The following is a 22,056-nucleotide window of genomic DNA, read 5'->3' as shown; positions in this document are numbered from 1 at the left end:
TTTGCCATGAAGTGATGGGACCAGATGCCATGATCTTAGTTTTTGAATGTTGAGTTTTAAGCCAACTTTTCGCTCTCCTCTCACTCATCACAAGGCTTTTTGATTCCTCTTCACTTTCTGTCGTACGGGTGATGTCATCTGCATATCTGAGGTTATTGATATTTCTCCCAGCAATCTTGATTCCAGCTTGTGCTTCATCCAGCCTGGCATTTCACATGATGTGCTCTGCATATAAGTTAAGTAAGCAGGGTGACAATATACAGCCTTGAAGTACTCCTTTCCCAATTTGGAACCAGTCTGTTGTTCCATGTCCAATTCTAACTTGCTTCTTGACCTGCATACAGATTTCTCCAGAGGCAGGTCAGGTGGTCTGGTATTCCCATCTCTTTAAGAATTTTTCACCATTTGTTGTGATCCACACAGTCAAAGGCTTTGGCGTAATCAATAAAGCAGAAGTAGGTCTTTCTCTGGAACTCTCTCATTTTTTTGATGATCTGGCAGATGCCTTTTCTAAACCCAGCTTGAACACCTGGAAGTTCTCGGTTCACATACTGTTGAAGCCTGGCTTTGAGAATTTTGAGCATTACTTTGCTAGCATGTGAGATAAGGGCAATTGTGCGGTAGTTTGAACATTCTTTGCCATTGTCTTTCTTTGGGATTGGAATGAAAACTGACCTTTTCCAGTCCTGTGACCACTGCTGAGTTTTCGAAATTTACTGGCCTATTGAGTGCAGCACTTTCACAGCATTATTTTGTAGGATTTGAAATAGCTCAACTGGAATTCATCACCTCCACTAGCTTTGTTCACAGTGATGCTTGCTAAGGCCCTCTTCACTTTGGACTCCATGATGTCTGGCTCTAGTTGAGTGATCACACCATCGTGGTTATCTGGGTCATTAACATCTTTTTTTGTATAGTTCTTCTGTGTATTCCCTGGTGGCTCAGACGGTAAAGTGTCTGACTACAATGCAGGAAACCTGGGTTCAATCCCTGGGTCAGGAAGATCCCCTGAAGAAGGAAATGGCAACCCATTCCTGTATTTTTGCCTGGAAAATCCCATGGACAGAGGAGCCTGATAGGCTACAGTCCATGGGTCTGAGTCAGACACGACTGAGTGACTTCACTTTTCTGTGTAGCTTTGGCACCTTTTCATAATATGGTCTGTTTCTGTTAGGTCCATTCCATTTTGTCCTTTATTTGCCCATCTTTTCATGAAATGTTCCTTTGGTGTCTCTGATTTTCTTGAACAGATCTCTAGTCTTTCCTATTCTGTTGTTTTTCTCTATTTCTTTGCATTGATCACTGAGGATCAATGATAGGTCAGTTGGTAAAGAATCTGCCTGCAATGCAGGAGACCCCAGTTCGATTCCTGGGTTGTGATGATCCACTGGAGAAGGGATAGGCTACTCACTCCAGTATTCTTGGGCTTCCCTTGTGGCTCAGCTGGTGAAGAGTCTGCCTGCAGTGCAGGAGACCTGGGTTTGATCCCTGGGTGGTTGGGAAGATCCCCTGCAGAAGGGAAAGGCTACCCACTCCAGTATTCTAGCCTAGAAAATTCCATGGACTGTGTAGTCCATGGGGTTGCAAAGAGTTGGACAGAACTGAGCAGCTTTCACTTTCAGTTGTATGATATTATGTCTTATATTTAGTTCTTTATACCATTTGAGTTTATTTTTGTATATGGTGTGGGGGAGTGTTCTGATTTCATTGATTTTTGTGTAACTGTCCAGCTTTCCCAGTAGTACTTCTTAAAGAGACGTTCTCTATTATGTGTTCTTGCCTCCTTTATTGTAGGTTAATTAGCTGTAGGTGTGTTGCTTTATTTCTGGGCTGTCTATTCTGTTCCATTGACATAAGTTTTTGTGGCAATTCCATGCCCTTTGATTACTGTAGCTTTGTGGTATTGTCTGAAGTCTGGGAGTCATATGCCTCCAACTTTGTTCTTTTTTCAGTATTACTTTGGCAGTTCTGGGTCTTTTATGGTTCCATATAAATTTTAGGATTATTAGTTCTAGTACTGTGAACATGGATATTTTGAAAGGGTTTGCAAATCTATAGATTGCTTTGGGTAGTGTGGCCATTTTAATAATAATCCCAGTCTAAGAGCATGGGACACCTTTCCATTTCTTTGAATCATCTTCAGTTTACTTGAAGAAAATTATCAATTTCCTTCAGTGTTTTATAGTTTTCAGTGTATAGCTCTTTCATGCCCATAGTTAAAAGTTTATTCCTGGGTATTTTTTGGACATGGTTATAAACAGGATTGCTTTTTTACTTTCTGATATTTTGTTGTTAGTGTAAAGAAATGCAACAGATTTCTGTATATTAATCTTATATCCTGCTAACTTGTTGAATTCATTTATTATTTCTAATAGTTTTTGTGTGAAGTCTGTAGGACTCTCTGTATTGAGTATCATGTCATCTGCAAATAGGGACAGTTTTACCTCTTCCCTTCAAATTTGAATACCTTTTGTTTTTCTAATCTGATTCCTTTGCTAGAATTTCTAAGACTATATTAGATAGTAGTGGTGAGAGTTGGCATGCTTGTCTTATTCCTGAATGAGCAGGAAGGCTTTCAGCTTTTCACTGTTGAGTATGATGTTGGCTATGGGTTTATTGTAAATGGCTTTTATTGTGTTGAGCTATGTTCCTTCTGTGCCCACCTTGGTGAGAGTTTTTATCATGAATGGATATTGAATTTTATCAAATGCTTTTTCTATATCTATTGAGATGGTCATGTGATTTTGTCTTTCCTTTGGTTAATGTGGAGTATCACATTGATTTACTTAGTGTTGAGCCATTATCATTATATAGTTTTCGTCTTTGTCTTTCTTTATGGACTTTGTTTTAAAGTTTGTATTGCCTAATGTGAATATTGCTACCCCTGCTTTATTACTGATTTCATTTGAATGAAATACCCTTTTCCATCCCCTCACTTTCAGTCTGTGTATCTCTTTTGCCCTAATGTGAGTCTCTTGTTAACAACGTACTATAGTTGTTTTTTTTTTAAACTGCCATTTTGTTCTTTTGATTGGAGCATTTAGTCTATCAACATTTAAACTACTTATTAACAGGTATATGTTTATTGCCATTTTAAAACCTTGTTTTCCAGATGATTTTTTAATTCTTGCTTGTTCATTTCTTCTTTTTGTTGTTTGATGGTTTTCTTTTGTTTTATGCTTGAGTTGCTTTCGTTTTATTTTTGTGACTATTGTATGATTTCGATTTGTGGTTACCTTGATTTTCAAGTATATTAACCTGTAATTGTATCTACTTGCATTAGACTGGTAGTTATGTAAGTTCAGACACATTCTAAAAGATACACATTTTTTCCTGCCCTCCCTCGTATTTTTTATTTTGATGACCTGTTTTATATCATAATGTTTATCTTTTTACTATTAATTGTAGTTATAGTCACTTTTACAAAAATTTTTGACTGTTTTTTAATCTGTGACCTGGCTTATTTAAGTGATCTTCAATTCTTTTATATATTTGCCTTTCCTATTGTGATTTTCCCTTTTCTTTAGATTCTTGACTTTTTTCCTAGTTAGAGAAGACCTTTCAATATTTCTTTTAGGTTAAGTTTGGTATTGCTGTTTTCTGGTTTTTGCTTGTCTAAGAAATTCTTTCTCTCTTCTTCTAGTCTAAAGGACAAACTTGCTGGGTAGAGGTTGCATAAACCTCTACCCAGCAAGGGTTGGGTTGCATCCAACCCAGGTTGGATAACCTAGGTTGCAGACCTTTCCCTTTCATGACTTTGAATATATCTTGCCACTTCCTTCTGACTGCAGAGTTTCTGCAGAGAAATTAACTAATAGCCTTTTGGGGGTTCCTTTGTAACTGACTCTTTGTTTCTCTTTTGCTGCCTTTAGATTGCTCTCTTGAACTGGGTCCATTTTAATCACAGTATGTGGTAGTGTTGGTCTGTTTAGGTACATCTTATTTGGGACCCTCTGTGCTTTCTGTACCTAGGTATCTGTTTCCTTTGTTATGTTTGGTAAATTTTCAGCCATTATTTCTTCAAATACTTTTTTTTTTTTTGGCTACACCGTGCAACTTGCGGGATCTTAGTTCCCTGACCAGTGATGGAACCCAGGCTCATGGCAGTGCAAGCACTGAGTCCTAACCACTGGACCACCAGAGAGTCCCCTGAAATACATCTTTAATACCCTTCTTCCTCTTCTTCTGGAGCCCGTATTATGTGTAGATTAGCATAGTTTTATCTTATCTCATAGACCTTTAATGCTATCATTTTTAAAAATCTGTCTTTTGTTCTGATTGGATGATTTCCATTATTCTATGTTGCAGATCACTTATTTGTTCTTCTGCATTATTTAGTCCGTATTCTTTGCTTCTAGTTTGATTTTTATCTTGGCAATTGAGTTGTTTAATTTTGATTGGATCCTCTTTATAGTTTCTAGTTCCTTGTTATAGCAATTCTGCATTTCTGTCAATAATCTTCATTCCTTTAGCATTTTTTTAAACCTCCTTTTTGAACTCAGAGTCAGGTAGACTGGAGAGGTCTGTTTCATTGTTTGTTCTTTCAGAGGATTTCTCTTGTTCTTTTAACTGGGAGTCATTCCTGTGCTTTTAAAATTTTACTTACATTTACCTGTCTCTTTAACTTTAGGAGAAACAGTTGTCTTCTGTGGTCTTGAAGGGGTGGTTTTTATGTGGGAGCATCCCTGAGTAAACTGTGGGTTCAGTAATTTTGGTATGAGGGCTTCTTTTGGCATGGCTTCTTTCCTTCAAAGTGTGCTAACTGTTATCCCCTTGATAAGACTGGTGTTGTGGTGACCACAGCCTGCACTGGATGTTGGGCGGGGCCTCCTTTTTGCTCTGGGACTGTCACAGCCTGTCGTGGGGTGGGATCTGCTCTCCAGTAGAAATCCTGAGGGTCAATTCTATAAAGCTCCATTGCCCTTAAGTATGTGAGCTGTCCCCAAGGAGGTGAACACTGAATCAGGTGAGGCCCATGTGGTCATAGTGAATCTGTGTCCAAGCAGTCCCCCACAGTTCTGCCCAGAAGCAGTCCAAGGTCTCGTGCATTTCTTGCCTAGTGTTCAGCTGGTGCTGGAGGCTGGGGCATTGTGGCTGCAGGAAGTGAGGTGGTTGTGTTGCCACCTGGCATTGGGGCTGCCTCTGTGATAGGGTTCTCCGCAGGATCTCTCTACCCCAGATCCAGCTCTAAGTTGCTGTGTGAGGTGGGCAGAACTGGAACAGTCCTGCCAGGAAAGGAACAACTGAGTACTTCTCCCAAGGGGACTGTCTGCCTTGCCTGCTACCCACTGTGCCCACCGACAAAGTCCACTGCTGGAGCCCAACCCCTCCATGAATGCTGGCAGTGGGCTCTGGTTTGGCCCAGACCATTTGAATGCAGAGTTCCAAAGAATAGCAAGGAGAGATAAGAATGCCTTCCTCAATGATCAATGCAAAGAAATAGAGAAAAATAATAGAATGGGAAAGACTATAGAGATCTCTTCAAGAAAATTAGAGATACAAAGGGAACATTTCACCCAAAGATGAGCACAATAAAGAACAGAAATAGTATGGACCTAACAGAAGCAGAAGATATTAAGAAGAGGTGGCAAGAATCACACAGAAGAACTATGCAAAAAAGATCTTCATGTCCCAGATAACCACAATAGTGTGATCACTCACCTAGAGCCAGACATCCTGGAAAGCGAAGTCAAGTGGGCCTTAGGAAGCGTCACTGTGAACAAAGCTAGTGGAGGTGAAGGAATTCCAGCTGAACTATTTCAAATCCTAAATGATGATGCTGGGAAAGTGCTGCACTCAATATGCCAGCAAATTTGGAAAACTCAGCAGTGGCCATGGGACTGGAAAAGGTCAGTTTTCATTCCAGTCCCAAAGAAAGGCAATGACAAAGACTGTTCAAACTACCACAGAATTGCACTTATCTCACATGCTAGCAAAGTAATGCTCAAAATTCTCCAAGCCAGGCTTCAGCAATACGTGAACTGTGAACTTCAGATGTTCAGGCTGGGTTTAGAAAAGGCAGAGGAAACAGAGATCAAATTGTCAACATCTGCTGAATCATCGAAAAAGCAAGAGAGTTCCAGAAAAACATCTACTTTTGCTTTATTGACTATGCCAAAGCATTTGACTGTGTGGATCACAACAAACTGTGGAAAATTCTTAAAGAGATAGGAATACTGGACCACCTTACCTGCCTCCTGAGAAATCTATAGGCAAGTCAAGAAGCAACAGTTAGAACTGGACATGGAACAACAGACTGGTTCCAAATTGGGAAAGAAATACGTCAAGACTGTATATTATCACTCTGCTTATTTAACTTGTATGCAGAGTACATCATGAGAAATGCTGGGCTGGAATCAAGATTTCCGGGAGAAAAAACAATGACCTCAGATATGCAGATGACACCACCTTTATGGCAGAAAGCGAAGAACAACTAAAGAGCCTCTGATGAAAGTGAAAGAGGAGAGTGAAAAAGTTGGCTTAAAACTCAGCATTCAGAAAACTAAGATCATGGCATCTGGTCCCATCACTTCATGGCAAATAGATGGGGAAACAGTGGAAATAGTGTCAGACTTTATTTTTTTGGCTCCAAAATCACTGCAGATGGTGATTGTAGCCATGAAATTAAAAGATACTTGCTCCTTAGAAGAAAAACTATGACCAACCTAGACAGCATATTAAAAAGCAGAGACATTGCCGACAAAGGTTCATCTAGTCAAAGCTATGGTTTTTCCACTAGCCATGTATGGATGTGAGAGTTGGACCATAAAGAAAGCTTAGCACTGAAGAATTGATGCTTTTGAACTGTGGTGTTGAAGAAGACTCTTGAGAGTCCCTTGGACTGCAAGGAGATCAAACCAGTCAATCCTAAAGGAAATCAGTCCTGAACATTCATTGGAAGGACTGATGCTGAAGCTGAAGCCCCAGTACTTCAGCCACCTGATGCAAAGAACTGACTCCTTAGAAAAGACCCTGATGCTGGGAGGGATTGGGGGCAGGAGGAGAAGGGGACGACAGAGGATGAGATGGCTGGATGGCATCACCGACGCAATGGACATGAGTTTGAGTAAACTCTGGGAGTTGGTGATGAACAGGGAAGCCTGGCGCGCTGCAGTCCATGGGGTCGCAAAGAGTCAGATATGACTGAGCAACTGAACTGAACTAACACCACAGGCCCTTCGGGCTGTCTCCCCCTGGCTTAAGAGAGTCCTCCCTCAGGATCCACCTCCTGGAGTTTCACCGCCTGGCTACTCTACATACTAACGGGCCACCCGGCATGTCTTTCAGGCTGAGAAGGGCTGTGAGGAGGAAGCTGTCCGCGCATCTCTCTCCACCTTGATGCCTAGCAAGCCAGCAGGTTTGCACACCTCATAATCAGAGCCCAAGCCCTGCAGCTCCTCTGACCTCCCAGCAGACATAGGGCCTTCGCAGAGTGAGGGCCTACCTTTGCAGACCCTCCCTGCTTCACAGATCCCTCCCCAGGGTGCCTATCCCATCCTGATGCCCATTATTTTTTTTTCATTCTGTCTGTGGGAATCTTTTTCACCGCTTTGTGTAAGAGCTCTTCAGACAGCTTCCAGTTGGTTATTTGTGAGAATTGTTCTACATATGTATTTTTGATGCATTCCTTGGAATGAAGTAAGCTCCATGTCCTCCAACTCATCGTCTTGATCTCTCCCCCAACCCTGCTACTTCTTTAGAAACCTAAAATAGTTTGATTCCTGCTGCTGAAAACCCTAATGGCAAGTTAAACCTAGGCTCAAAAAGGGAGGAGAAATGCAGTCTCATATAAATGGATCTGTGTTACACATTAAGAGATAACTGTTTTCTACTACGGGATTCCCTGGTGGGGAAGAGTCAGTGGTGAAGAATCCACCTGCCAGCGCATGAGATGGGGGTTTGATCCCTGGGTCAGAGAGATCGCGTAGAGGAAAAAATGGCACCCCACTTCAGTATTCTTGCCTGGGAAATCGCATGGACAGAGGAGCCTAGCAGACAGTGGGGTCTCTGACTTAGGTAAACAACAACAATCTACTAAGGATAAGGCTCTCAAACTTTTTTGCCTAAAAATCACTTAGCATGCTTGTTTAAAATGCAGATTTTAATGCAATGAGAATGCAATAAAGTTATCTTTCCCAGAAATTATGTATCAGTAGTCCTGGCTAGAGTCTTAGAATTTACAATTTTAATGAGTGCCCAGGTGGTCCTGAGGTATATGATTGGAAGACTATATTTTGAGAACGTCGAAAGTGTTAGTCACTCAGCTGTGTCCAACTCTCTGTGACCCCACGGACTGTAGCCTGCCAGCCTCCTCTGTCCATGGGATTCTCCAGGCAAGAATACTGGAGTGGGTTGCCATTTCCTTCTCCAGGGTATCTTCCTGATACTTTGAGAAACCTGCCCTTAATTTGTGCTATAGAAGAAAGATGAAGGCTTTTAAAATTCCCCAGTGCTTGTCCCCAGGCTGAATCTATCATGTTTGTAGCTTTTTCATCCACAGCTCCCCTCACCTTCACCTTTCCCTCAACTAAAACTTCTGGTAAGGCTTGTACCCACTCATCACCTGCTGAGACAACATTTTCTAGTAGTCTCTAGAACTTTAAAAAAAAAACTTCTTGTATAGCCATACACCAAGGTTGGCCTCAGGGCACCATCCAGATTCTTACAGGTTTCCTGGCCAGTAGAAACTGGACCAGGTCACCTGGATTCTTGTTGAAACTCCATAAATGGAGCAGGATCTGAGAGCAGTTACAGATGAGCATGTCATAGTGAAGCTGGGGGTTTCACACCCGCGTTCTAGATTGAGAGGCTCATCCTCAGGGAGTTGAAGTTCCAGATGAGGTATGTGAGCTAACCAGACTAAGAGAAGAGAACAAAAGAGAACATATGCCATCTGGACCTTCCTGTGGTGTCTGGGAATCCCTCCATGACTCATGCTGGCACTAAAACCAAACACCCTCTTGCTGAATTTCTTGGCTTATCCTTTGTTGGGCAAGCTAGCAGATTCCCCCGTTAGGTCAAGCCTCAGAGGAGTCACTGCGGCACTCACTGAAGACTTTCTAGGGAATCACAAGCAGGAGGATCACAGGCCTTGTACACATATACCGTTCGATGTCATGTTCCTGTTCTCAAAAACCGTGCATTTCCTTATGCGCAGATCAGTGTTCTGGGACCCGTCAGCTTCATTTCTCTGTATGAATGCGAAGGGTGTTTGTTCATGTGTTCTAGGGTCTTGAAGCTCTGATTGAGATTCTTTTCCTTCAGTGGGTATAAATTGTCGTAGTAAAGGGGTAGATTACCTGTTGACGATATTTAGTATCTGAAGAGAGGGTTAGTTAAACAGATAAATTTTCTGCTAATTTTTTCAGACTAATCAGTGTTGTTATTACCTTTGGATGGGATTCTGGAGGTTATTTGAAGTAATCTCCCAAAAAAGACATAAATGAGGAAACTGAATTCCAGACAAGATAGGTGTTGTACCTAGATCTACTGCTCTTTAGTGACTATACTATGAAACAAAAATGTAATGTACTTCCCACTCAGTTATAAGTCTGATAGACTCAGAGCTGACAGATTAGATTACAGTAGCAACAGACCAATTTCAAGTTTTTAATAGGGTGAATTGTGTCTAACTAATAAAACTTTATCTTTGTGTTTCAGGACTAAAAACTGAAAGTTGTGTTGAGAACATGGGTAAGATATGCTGTAAAGTACTATCTCTGTAATGGGAATTGTATCAGTGTTATTCTCCCTGGAGTAGGTCGGAGCCACCCCACTGTACTGCCGCGCTGTCAGCCCTTGCTTCCTCAAGGCTGAGTTGTGCCGCCTCTCTTACCTTCTCCGGAGAGAGTGCAGGGATCCACCCTAACCTACCCCAGCTTTGCCTGTGGCTGTTCTCTCAAACACCGCATTTGCCTTGGGCATGCCCACTCTGACCCTAGTCCATCATTACAGGAACTTAAGGGCTCCTGAAAACCCCTACATGACTCCTGTGCACAGAGTTAGACTCATTCCTATGTTTTGGCATCTTGGGAAGTAATATTTGGGAGACTGAAGAAGGAGTGGAGTGAATATGGCTCAGGGGGAAAGACTGGGGGTGGGGGGACAAAATGGTAACTTGGTCTGCTTCCTCAGAGGAAAATAGAATATAACAAAAATAATCTTTCTTAGAGGACCATGGGAAAGATTTGGAAAGGTAAATAGGAATTCTAAGAATGTTTAGGAACAACATCATCAAATTAGACTCAACAGATTTGAACTGAAGTCGCCAGAAAATGCCTTGGGCTGGTGCATACTTTGGATGGATCCTACTTGAAGATTTCTTTGTTTAAAAAGTTTGAAAAATAAGGGTCCATTTCTACCTGTCTTCCTGGCTAGTTTTTCTGTGGATTCTTCTTCACATAATTAAAATGAATCTGTAACCATTTGTTTTCAAGATTGAAGTTTATATTTCTCATATTGCCATATTTTGTTTGTATCTTGAATGTAAGCCAACCCAAATCTTTATAATTAATAAGCATGTAAAAATAGACTGAACCTGACATTCACTTCTGAGTATAGTACTATGTAATGAAAGCATGTTTGTATTTTAGACTATTTTCAACCTGTCTACAACCCTGGTAAGTATGCTCTAATTTTTAAAAATAACCTCTACATGGGTGTTTAATAGCTCTTTCCTATTCAGCAGATTCAGTTCTTAGCTGGAGAAAAGGAGTACTTTGCACCTATGAAGGAGTAACTTGGCAGATATGAAGGGGGGGAAAGAATCTATTCTGGGGAAATTGACCTCCCTTCAAATGAGAGGGTGGGCTTTCTGGAGGTCTGAACAATGTGGGAGTCAGGTTGGTGGGACCCAAAGAGGTAGGTGCTCTTGACAGGTCCGAGGTCTCTTAATAGGTAGAGCTCTATATTAAGTCATTGAGGTTATGTGTGACACCAGACATCCAGATGAAAGTATAAAGTTAGTATTTTTGCCTTTCTTAGATAAGCTGGTGTTTGGTATCGTTTGACTAAACCGTCTGGGTGTAGATGCTTCCCCTGCCCCCGCTAAGTCTCCACTTATGGTGATAGGGCTCAGGTCACTGCTTTTTATCTAAGTTCCTTATTACATGTTTGGTCCATGTGGCTACAGTGTGAAGAGAGAAAAGTTTCTAGTCTTTTCTTAAGTATGCAGTTTACTTGATGTTTGGAAGGTATCTCCTGTCCTTGTGTGAAGCATTTCATGCATCTGAGGACTTGCTTAGTAACACTTCTTATTGGCTCAGGCAGCCACAAGTTTTACTGGTCACTTCGCAGACTTCAGCTACCTCTTCAAGACAGACATTTTTCTAGCTTGTGGAGATTGCTAGAAGACCTGCTATATGTAACAGTTTTTCTTGGTAGAAGGGGCCAGAGGACTGGTTCAGCCCTTTTAGCCAACTGTGTTTAGTTTGTAGCTGACACTTAAATTTAGTAGCATTAGTTTACTGGATATCAAGTGGATCTTTATGGCCATTTTACTTTAAAGTAGTTGTTCTGTAACTATGATAACTCCCAGTTACTTTGGTCTATTTTTGAAACTGATGAGTTTCTTTTTGTAACTTAGGTGAGGAAAACCAGAAGCTGGAAAACCCTGGTAAGACATTTTCCTAAACTGGAAGCTTACTTAGATTTGCAGGGCAACTTCCTTAGGTGTGGGAGCAGGTGGGCATGGAATGGTAAGGAAAAGTGGGAAGAAGGCAGAACCCACCTTTAGCTTACAAGTTTGATATATCAGAGGCCCTCCTGAGTTCCAGGTACCCTTCTTTATAAGGATGATGCAGCAGCTCTCTCTGTCTCCTAACTAACAATCCATAGGTCATCCCAGCAGAACAGTTAGAGACATGACATGTGGAACTAGTTCTAGAGAACCTGTTATTTTTTGCTTTATACTAGCACGACTGAAGTGACTTAGCAGCAGCAGCAGCTGTTACATGGATAGAGGAAGGTGTAATTAATTGTTTCACAAACTCTTGTAACCTAGGGTATTCATCAGGGGCATAAAAATAACATTTTTTCCTAAATTAAAATGATTATATATATATATATATACACATATTTATATATATGCCAAAATATATATGTACATATGTGAGTATATATATAATCATTTATATATATATAGTTGCTATTAGCTGTATCCATTTAATATTTAGTAAATTCTAAAGTATAACTCATTCCCAAGTTTTTTGGTCTTTTTAAAAATAATATTCTTCAAGGGTGCTGGGATGCAAACATGCTCATAAATTACTGGTGAGATTATATTCAAACTTCTCTGGAGGACAGTTCCAATAATTTGTATCACTAGTCTTAAAATGTCCTTATGTTTTAATCTAGCTGTAACACTTTTAGGTATTTGTCCTAAGGAAATAAACATAAAAGTTTGTGTACAAAATATGTATAGAAATGTTTGTATGGTGTTACAGTAGCAAAAATTTATAAATTAACTTTATCCAACAGTTGGACATTGTTAAATAAGTTACATTCTTTTTATGAAACACTAACCAATTTAAAAATCGTGTTTTCAAAAAATATCTGAAGATATGTTGCTGTTGTTTAATCACTGAGTTGTGTCCCATTCTTTGTCACCCCATGGATGCAGCCCACCATTGTCCTCTGTCCATGGGATTTCCCAAGCAAGAATACCTAGAGTGGGTTGTTATTTCTTTCTCCAGGGGATCTTCCTGACCCATGGATCGAACTCATGTCTCCTGCCTTAGCAGGCAGATTCTTTACCACTGTGCCACCAGGGAAGCCCAAAGATAAGAAAGTACTTCTAATACAGTTACAGTAAAAATCACAGGATAAAAACAAACTCTACTCAATACTCTATAATGGCCTTTATGGGAAAATAATCTAAGAAAGAGTGGACATATGTGTATGTATAACAGATTCACTTCACTGCACTGCTGAAGCTAACATTGTAAGTCAGTTACACTCCCAATAAAAATTTTAAAAAAGGATAAAAACAGCATATGAAATATAACATCAAATTTACTTTACAGTATCAAAAGGAACAAACTTTCCTTTATAAGATAAATAAGTACAAGGAATATAATGTACAGCATGACTATAGTTAACAGCTGTATGGTGTATTTGAAAGTTGTTAAAAGAGTAGATCCTAAGAGTTCTCATCATAAGGGGAAAAAAATTTCTTTTTTGGTATTTATATGAGATGCTGGATGTTAAACTAAACTTACTGTGGTTTTGCCACAATATATGTAACTCAGGCCGTTATGTTGCACACCTTAAACTTACACAGTGTTTTATGTCAGCTATATCTCAGTAAAATTGAAAAAGTAATGAAAATGTATGTAGCATATACACATGTACATATATTATAGCAAAGAGACAAGAAGGAAACGTACCAGTATTAAGAATGAATAGCTCTGGTATCTGGGATTATGAGTAATTTTTAATAAATTCCTATATTTTTCTAAATTATAATTCCTTATATAATCAAGAAATTTTATTTTTAAAAAATAAATCATGACAAATATAGGTCAGAGTCTAAAAAATATAAATCAATAAGAGATATTTCACTTAATCTAGAATGTGCCTGGATCACTGGCCATAGTTCTCTCTGTAAGTTAGGCACCAGTGTGCTAAATCTCCTTCCTTTTTACCCAAAACTCTAAAAACTTTGGGAATGGGTCATCTTGCACTTGTAAATAGTTACATAAGGTTAATTTTCAAGCTTACTGCATTTATCATGAAATAGTTCCTGTTCTCATCTTTAGAAATGAAAAGCCAGGAATCCACTGTCTTTCCTGGTAAGTGATCCTTTATTTACTCTCTGAGACTTAACTGCAAGGTTAGGAGGAGATGTGAGGACTCCTAGAACTAAGGACACTATTGGACATGTAGAGTTTGAGAAATAAGCCAAAACAGAGGAACTCTAGTTATTGCGAGCTGCTTATGTTCCATGTAATAATATATTTAGCACTTTTATAATCATCACTTATACAAACCTGCAAGGTGTTCTTTTTTTTTGCATAAATAAGGGAATAAAGGTCAGAGGGATTAAGCCTGCCCAGTCAGAGAGCTAATAACTGTAATGACAATAGAACTAAACCAGGGAGGTGGGAGGGGGGATCGGGATGGGGAACATGTGTAAATCTATGGCCGATTCATGTCAATGTATGACCAAAAAAAAAAAAAAAATAATAATAATAAAAAGAACTAAACCAAGCAGAGTTTTAAACCCAGTACTGTTTCATTCAAAAACTGGTGTATTCAGACTGCCTTATGAAGATAAGGTTGGCTAGATCATGAAGTCCTTGAAGTCCGGCATCAGGAGTTTGGGCTTTGTCCAGTCTGAGAATGAAGAGCGATTAAAAGGTGTTTTTATTGTTACTGTTCCCTACCCCCACTCCCCCCTTTTTAAGGCTTGGAGGTGGGGGCTGGTATACACAAAAGGGAGCATTAACAACGCAAGATAGTTGATTAACATTAACCAGATTCATTTCTGTCTTCAGGTATGAAAAGCCAGGAAGCCACCCAGATACCTGGTAAGACAGCTTTATTTACACTCTTGGTCCAAGTATGAGAAGAGGATTCCTCTGGGTATTAAAGAGAATATTGTCATGAGAAAACTAGTCATTAATATTTCCCTTACAGCCTCCTTCCTACCTGTCATTCTACAGGATTTTAGCTGGAGAAGAGAGTAGGAAGGTGCCTCTCCTCCCTAACGTGTGTGTGCGTTCTTGGAGCAGGACAGTTAGCTCTGTTGGGGGCAGACGGGAGGCAGGCTGCTGCAACCTGATGCATGCAGTCCAGTCTTCGATTCCACAGCTGAAGGTGTTTAGTAGAAACTTCGACTTTATGCAAAAGCTGATTGTTAGCTTTGGCTATTAATAAAAGCATCTCAGCATCTAGGATCTGCATAGTATTCTCCTGGCACAGAGGTAGACTTAGTGAGGCGCCATGACAGAAGGCCTTTCTGAGTCTGGCATAGATTTGCACAGTGAGGGTTCGGGTAGCCAGAACTTTGTAAGTAAAAGCCAGAAACTGCAGTGCAGGTGCGATCTCTGGTGCTTGTATCACTTGAGTTCATGAGACAAGAAGGAGTTTGAAAATTGTACTTACTGGAACAAACTGCAAGTCACTGAAAATTTCTTTCTCATTTAGGAATGAAAATTCCAGAATCTTTTTCACTACCTGGTAAGCACTGTTAGGCATGCTGGAGAGGAGACTACCAGTCTGGGAAGTATAGATATAATTGTCACAATTAGATATGCAGAGAGGCTAAGTACTTTGCGAAAGATCACATGAGTGAAAGATCTAGGTTCTTATAACCAAATTGTTGTTGAGTTGCTAAGTCACATCCTACTCTTTGTGACCCTGTGAAGTACAGTATGCCAGACTTCTCTATCCTTCACTATCTGCCGGAGTTTGCTCAAACTCATGTCCATCAGGTTGGTGATGCCATCTAACCATCTCATCCTCTGTCACCCCCTTCTCCTCCTGCTCTTAATCTTTCCCAGCATCAGGGTATTTTCCAGTGAGTCGGCTCCGGATCAGGTGGCCAAAGTATTGGAGCTTCAGCTTCAGCATCAGTCCTTCAATGAATGTTCAGGGTTGATTTCCTTTAGGATGGACTGGTTTGATTTCCTTGCAGTCCGAGGGAGTCTCAAGTGGGTAGCTATTCCCTTCTCCGGGGAATCTTTCTGGCCCAGGGATCAAACCGCGGTCTCCTGCATTACAGGCAGATTCTTTACTGTCTGAGCCACCAGGAAAGCCGCTGTGATCAAGAACCAGTTTCTTAAAATTTATGATTCCTCAAGTGTTTTTCCAGTATATTTATCATGCATCTTTAACCTACCTTTAAGATATAACCATGAAAACAAGTATTTTAAAAAGTGTGAGGCGATTGCTGAAGGCAAGGCTTGTGAGGGGCCTTGATTTTCTATTGCCAGAGAAATTGAACAGTGTGACTCCTGTCAAGTCAAAAGGACCTCAGAACTTACACTAACAGGGGAGGAAAAAATATTAAAAGACTCTCAAACTTAATTATCTCTGAGACAGGGAGAAGGTTAAAAAAAAAATAAAGACATGATCTAGTATTTTACCAGAGAGCTATGGACTGTGTAATAAAACTTCTTAATGCCTAAGAATTGTCATCTTTCAAATGCGGCTAATACACATACGTTGCCTTATGGAGATACCTGTAAGGACTATAAAAACACAAAATATCAGGGTGCAAGCCCCTATTCAGTGCTTATAAATCCTTTCTTTTGAACTCATAAGGTGTTTTGCAAATAATTTTTGGTAGGTTTTGTTATTATGGAATGATCATCTGTTAAGGAAATTAGATTTCTGACATCTGCTAAATGGCATCTGTCCACACAGCACTGAGCTTAACGTTGCTACCTTTGGGTACTACATGCTGTGTGCAGGAACCAGCCGTTCACAGTTCACGACCTAAAACACTGACTGGCCCAGAGGGAGAGGTTCCAGCAACATGTTTATATTCGCCCAGATTTGAATGATTGAACTTACTTGGCCGCAACTTTGAAGTGAGCCTCTAATGACATTGATTGCACACTTTCTGTCTTTGTTCAGCTCCGGACCTGAGTTTACATAGCACTCTCATTGGCACCTTACTAGGCATGCTGGGTTTTGAAAGGCAGTTGCTTAGCCAGGTATGGGGGATGCACATGGTCTGTGTAGACAGATCCCACTTCATGAAGTCTCTCCTCTGCCATTTTCCTCTTGGTAACTTTGTATAAGTTATTTCACTTTTTCTGGACCTCTGCTTCTGCATCTGTAAAATGAGGAAAGCTTCTGTCTTGCAGGACTAAAGTCCTAATTTAGGATTAAAGTCCTAATGAGATAAAGCACTGTCAAAACAAGTGGTGGGTTAAAATAGTAAATGGTAGTTGCCTTTATTATTATCTGAATAATAAATCTTTTTCTCATTTAGGAATAAAAATGTTACAACCAGATGAAAAACCTGGTAAGTTCTTTTTGTAAAATTCTTTTGTGTGTGGGGGGGTGGAGGCACCACGGGGCTCTGAGTCGTTCACTGTAATCGCTGAGCTCCATCTAAGGGTCTGGAGAGAGGACACTTGGGCTGCGCAGCTTGACATCCGGTCTGCACGCCCCAGGGAGGCACTGAGGACCCCTTTCATTGTGCAGGCAGACTGCCCTTAGGGCTTCCTGGGTCAGGCAGAGACAAAGGCAGCTGACCTGAAGCTGGGACCGTTTACCTCCAGCTGCGCCTGTCTATTCCAGAAGGGGCAGGTTTCTCCAGGTGAGCAGGCCACTGAGGGAATCTTTAGTCACAAGAATGGCAGCGTCAAGGAGGGATGTGTGCACCCTGCTCAGCGTGTGACATGCTTTCTGCACTCCTTACTGCACTCTCCATGTCCTCCAACAATAAGCCACTCGGTTTTCCTGGGACTGTTTTGTATTGTGTGTTCCCTTTTTTAGAAAACTGTCTAGTGCAGGCTTTTTTAAAGGTGATGTCAAAACATGTACACAGAATATCATATAATCCAATAAGAGATGAAAACATGGAATATAGAGAAGTTAAGGAACCTGTAAAAGGCTAGAATGAGACAATCAAGACCCAAACTTCTCAAGTTTTGTCCATTTTCTGTTGCATGACCCTTGTCTCCCAGCTGGATGTAGTTACAGAAAATACACCTCTAATCTGGGCTTCTAGAATTGGCATTTGGCTTCAGAGCCGTCAAAATACGGCAATATTGCAATATTTTAATTTTAATACACTTGGAGTTGGAATAGCATAGTAATTAAGAGCGGGGGCTTTAAACGCAGGTATTGCTCCCGCTGATTACCACGCATAAAAGTTGTGATTTTATGCAACTTTTGGGGAACATCTGTATTAATACGGATAACTCTACTACCTACTAGGACTGTGAGAAGTAAAAGTGTTAATGTACATTAAGTATTTGGTCAATGTGTGACACAGTAAGCATTGAGTAAATGGTAGGTGCTATAGTTGCACTTCAGAATCTGAGTTTAATATATAAAAAAAACTTTAAACAAAATTTTAACTTTTTAAAATGGCAATACACACATTGTAAAGAAATTTCAAAGCATGCAAATGAGTAAACTTAGACCTTCCCCCCCAATACCTTTAAGTCTAATATCCTGCCCTTCAGTCCCACACCCAGAGATAACCAAGTTTGCTTAATCATTTAATGAGATTTTTTTCTCGTTGGTGTACAATGCAATTAACTGAACATCTGTTTCTATTTTAGAAGACAAAAGCCAAGATATCAACCAGCCTAGTAAGAAATATTTCTTTTCCTTAGTTGATAATGTCTGTTTCTACAATATACAAAAACTGAGAAAGTTTTTCAAAAAAAGACACCAATCTCGAGTTTAAAGCATCCTAACAGAATATAATGTCACATCCAAATACCTGTATGTGTGAATGGTGGGGGCAACTTGATTTTGTTTCTTAAGCAGTGATTTTCAACTGTATATAGAGACTACTTTTTCAAGCAATGGTTCTCAACTCTATCAACCCAATTCTTTTAGAACAAATATTTTATAACGGTATTCTGAAATAAAATTCTTAGATAAGACCCACTTGCACACATAAAAAAATCAAATGATGTCCTAATAACAAAATTATAAACATTTCAGTATGTAAATAAATGCCTAGATTATTCTAGAAGACATAATGAAGTTGTCAGATGATTGTATTTAATTACACAAATAAATTTGGATTTAAGAGAAGCCTGGAAGCTATTCTATACAAGAAAAATGAAAGTGAAGAGATACTGTGGGCTTATTAGAAACTAATTAGATACTAAACTAATAATCTAAACTTACTATATAGAAACTAATGTTTATTAAAACTCTCCAAATATATTTTGCCTATATGTAAAGTAGGTTCTAGATATACATTTCTAATTTATATATATGTCTAGCAGTGCATTTGAAATTTATGTGGAAGTGGGTCAGTTTTTCATTGTGCGAGACTGTCCACAGCATGGATACTAGTCTTCTACTTTTATACCCCACTGCTGTGATAATCAAGACACCCTGACAAGTTTGCAGACTGCCTCTTAGCAGGCAGTGCAGTCCCTTGAGAACCCCTGCTCTCTAGTAACAGACTCATGCAGGAGTGCATCTGCCTGTCTGTTTTCCCATAACTGCATGTTTATGATTATGGCAAGCAAGTAGATTTATGATTTGAAGGTTTTATAATATTCCCATGGTTTCACTTATGAAATGCGAATGGTGAGCCCATCTGGGTATTTCCAGTCACTCTTCCCTGGTACAGTCTAAACCAGAACACAGTCAGATGTCTGCCTTAAGGGCACTATGAATCAGGCCATCCTGGACGGCTGGACTCTACTGTACCTCTGTCTGCTAGTTCAGATGGAAGGGAAGTGGTTTTCTCCAGGGTAGTGTTTTATGTATAAAGGGAAAAGTTTATTTTTTTTTTAATCTGCTTGCAGGGCTTAGTGTTTTAAAAAAATGCAGCTGTATTCCATTGTATACTGTTAGAATATGAAATATACTATTTTATTCAAAATAGATAAGACACAGCATTAAACTTTATCTTTTATATACAGAAAATGAAAATTTTCAATTGCCAAGAAATTCTAGTGAACTTGAACAGTGAGAAATTACTTTTGTCTACTTAAATACTAAAAAGGCTGTGGAAACCTGGATAAAACCTAGATCAGCACACCTTGATGACATATATGAAAATATAGCCCCCGGTCTGTAATGAACTGTATTTATTTCAAAGTTGTCCTGGCTAGAAGTACTTGATGTATGTTTCTAATCTAACTTGTCTGTTCACATATTCAGGAAATACGGTGTCAGTGGGTGAAATGTGATACTCAACGTGTGTCAGTGACTGTGTGTTCTCGTTAACAGCTCCAGGCCCAGCAGTTCCTGTTCCAGGTCCCAAAAGCCATCCCTCTGCATCTTCTGGCAAAATGCTCCTTCCCCAGTGTGGAACATTCATCATTTTAGTCAGTGCTTCTGCTATAAATCTCAGTCGCTCTGTAGTCTGATACATTCTTTACTTGTACTTTACACTGTACTTGAAATACAACTACAGGCATCCCACAGAAATCATCAGAAGGAATGATGTATTTTTCACTTGTTGTTCAACATTCAGTTGATGAAACGTGAATTTGTTATTCACTTAGCAAATCTGGTAGTAAACCCAGATATCATAGAATTCGTTTTTCACTTATTTCTATATTAATTTTATGATTGTAAAAAAACTGTATACTTTAAATTCAATAAAAGACCTTTAATTTCAGTAGAATTGCCAAATATGAAAATATCAATAATGCTAGTGATTAACATGAATTTAATTCCTGAATTAGAATTTTAAAGGTGTTTTACTCATCTTTAAAGGATCAAACTTTGACTTCAAATAGTATATATTTTCAGTCTCTTTTCCTTCTATATATGAACACTTTGTATTTTTACAAACACAACAGTTGACTAAGTATTTCACATACATAGTCCCTAACTTGAACCTCATACTAACCTAGGAAGGCAGACAGTACCTAATGAATGTGTGGGCTCACTAAGAAAGGAGAGTGAGGTAAGTACAGTAAGGCGCTCTTTTCCCCAAGAAAAAGAGTGGTTGAATGGTAACTGGTTTAGGCATGGGCTTTGGTAAGGGACACTTGTTTACACTGCCAATGTTTCAAAAAGAACTGAAGGCCATTTTCAGAGATCCAGAAAAACTTCACGAAGTCTAAACTAGGTGTTAAGGGTTTGGCGTGCTTTAATTCTACCATTTACCTCTCTTCATGTTGAGAATATTGAGTGAACTATCCACAAGAACCATTATCCAGTTCACAGAACTTTTATAAATTGTGCTGGAGAGCACAACTTAGTCCTGAGGCCAAAGTTAGTCTGATTTCCATCCAAATCTAGAATTTGGTTATCATTTGCTTGGCACACAAGTCAGGTACAGACCAGGGCCACCTATCTATCTAACCAGCTTATCTATCTAACCTGCCTTACACATGCAGTCACCAGCAGAATTGAAACTTAGGCGGCTAAATGGACCTGTCTTTAAAAAGCAGACCCTGAGCCCTATTTAGGGCTTATGAAGTTAGAAATTAAGAATATGACAGCACAAAAAATTATAGGCTTGAGGTGAGCATGGTTAGCCATCTGTCCAACAGAGATGTTGCTCTAAGGAGCAATTCTCATTTGTTAAATCACCAATTCTTCCTACAGTAAGAGGGCGTGCAGAGGGGCAGACTCCTGTCACCTTTGGCTACAGGATGAGAAAGACAGAGGTGTTAGAAGAAACAGCCCATGAGCCTTGTTTGTGTCTGCTACACAACCGTTAGCTAGTCTGCATCTGGACAGATTGCTCCAGTGGTGTCTCAGAGGGGGCCTCTGGATACACAGCACACCACCCTCCTCGCCGTCCTCATAGTAACACAGGGGCAGGGTTCATAGGCTGTTGATGACACCTCTCACCACAAGCCAAAGCATGATGCAGAAATGCAGAGGGAAAGCATTCCAAGAGGGGCTAACATGATGCAGTGAGATGTGCCTGTGTAGTCAGAGAAATGGCTTCAATTCTCTGGTTTTGAAGAATCACTATTGCACATTACCATGTCTAATTTAGATTTTCCAGTGTTTTCAGATGCTAATGATGTATTAGAGATTTCTTTATCCTAGATGATATATGAAGTAATTTCTATTTGCTGTACAGTGGTCAAAATACATCAGTATTGAGGGTGAAGTGAGAGTCTGTCAGTCGTGTCCAGCTCTTTGTGGTCCTGTGGACTGTAGTCCTTGGAATTCTCCAGGCCAGAATACTGGAGTGGGTAGCCTTTCCCTTTTTCAGGGGACCTTCTCAACCCAGGAATCAAACCCAGGTCTCCCGCATTGTAGGCAGATTCTTTACCAGCTGAGCCACAAGGGAAGCCCTTCACCTTGACGGTGAAGTCAGACTTAAAACCAGGTTAAAACTGAAATACTTGAGTTGTGATTATGATTTAATACTTGTATGAACATCAGTCATCTTTCTTCCAGAACCAAATAAACAAAGCACCAGACAGAATT

General features: G+C 39.9%; 1 protein-coding gene across 7 annotated transcripts in view; it reads left to right on the top strand.

The window, feature by feature from the left end:
• The window catches only part of ART3 (ADP-ribosyltransferase 3 (inactive)), a 146,376-nt gene extending 124,457 nt beyond the window's left edge, over positions 1 to 21,919 (top strand). For all 7 annotated transcript variants that reach the window (XM_061145767.1, XM_061145765.1, XM_061145761.1 and 4 more), the window contains 9 exons: positions 9,661 to 9,693; positions 10,593 to 10,619; positions 11,585 to 11,614; positions 13,758 to 13,790; positions 14,496 to 14,528; positions 15,148 to 15,180; positions 16,943 to 16,975; positions 18,246 to 18,275; positions 19,885 to 21,919. In XM_061145767.1, coding sequence (XP_061001750.1) covers positions 9,661 to 9,693; positions 10,593 to 10,619; positions 11,585 to 11,614; positions 13,758 to 13,790; positions 14,496 to 14,528; positions 15,148 to 15,180; positions 16,943 to 16,975; positions 18,246 to 18,275; positions 19,885 to 20,024 — 392 coding nt within the window. In that variant the 3' untranslated portion in view covers positions 20,025 to 21,919. The remainder of the gene's footprint in view (positions 1 to 9,660; positions 9,694 to 10,592; positions 10,620 to 11,584; positions 11,615 to 13,757; positions 13,791 to 14,495; positions 14,529 to 15,147; positions 15,181 to 16,942; positions 16,976 to 18,245; positions 18,276 to 19,884) is intronic.
• Positions 21,920 to 22,056: the final 137 nt, after the last annotated feature.

This window comes from Dama dama, chromosome 6 (genome assembly GCF_033118175.1).
Source record: "Dama dama isolate Ldn47 chromosome 6, ASM3311817v1, whole genome shotgun sequence".
NCBI classification, from domain to species: Eukaryota; Metazoa; Chordata; class Mammalia; order Artiodactyla; family Cervidae; genus Dama; species Dama dama.
Note: the sequence above shows the minus strand (reverse complement) of the source record. Positions and strands in the feature narration are given on the sequence as shown.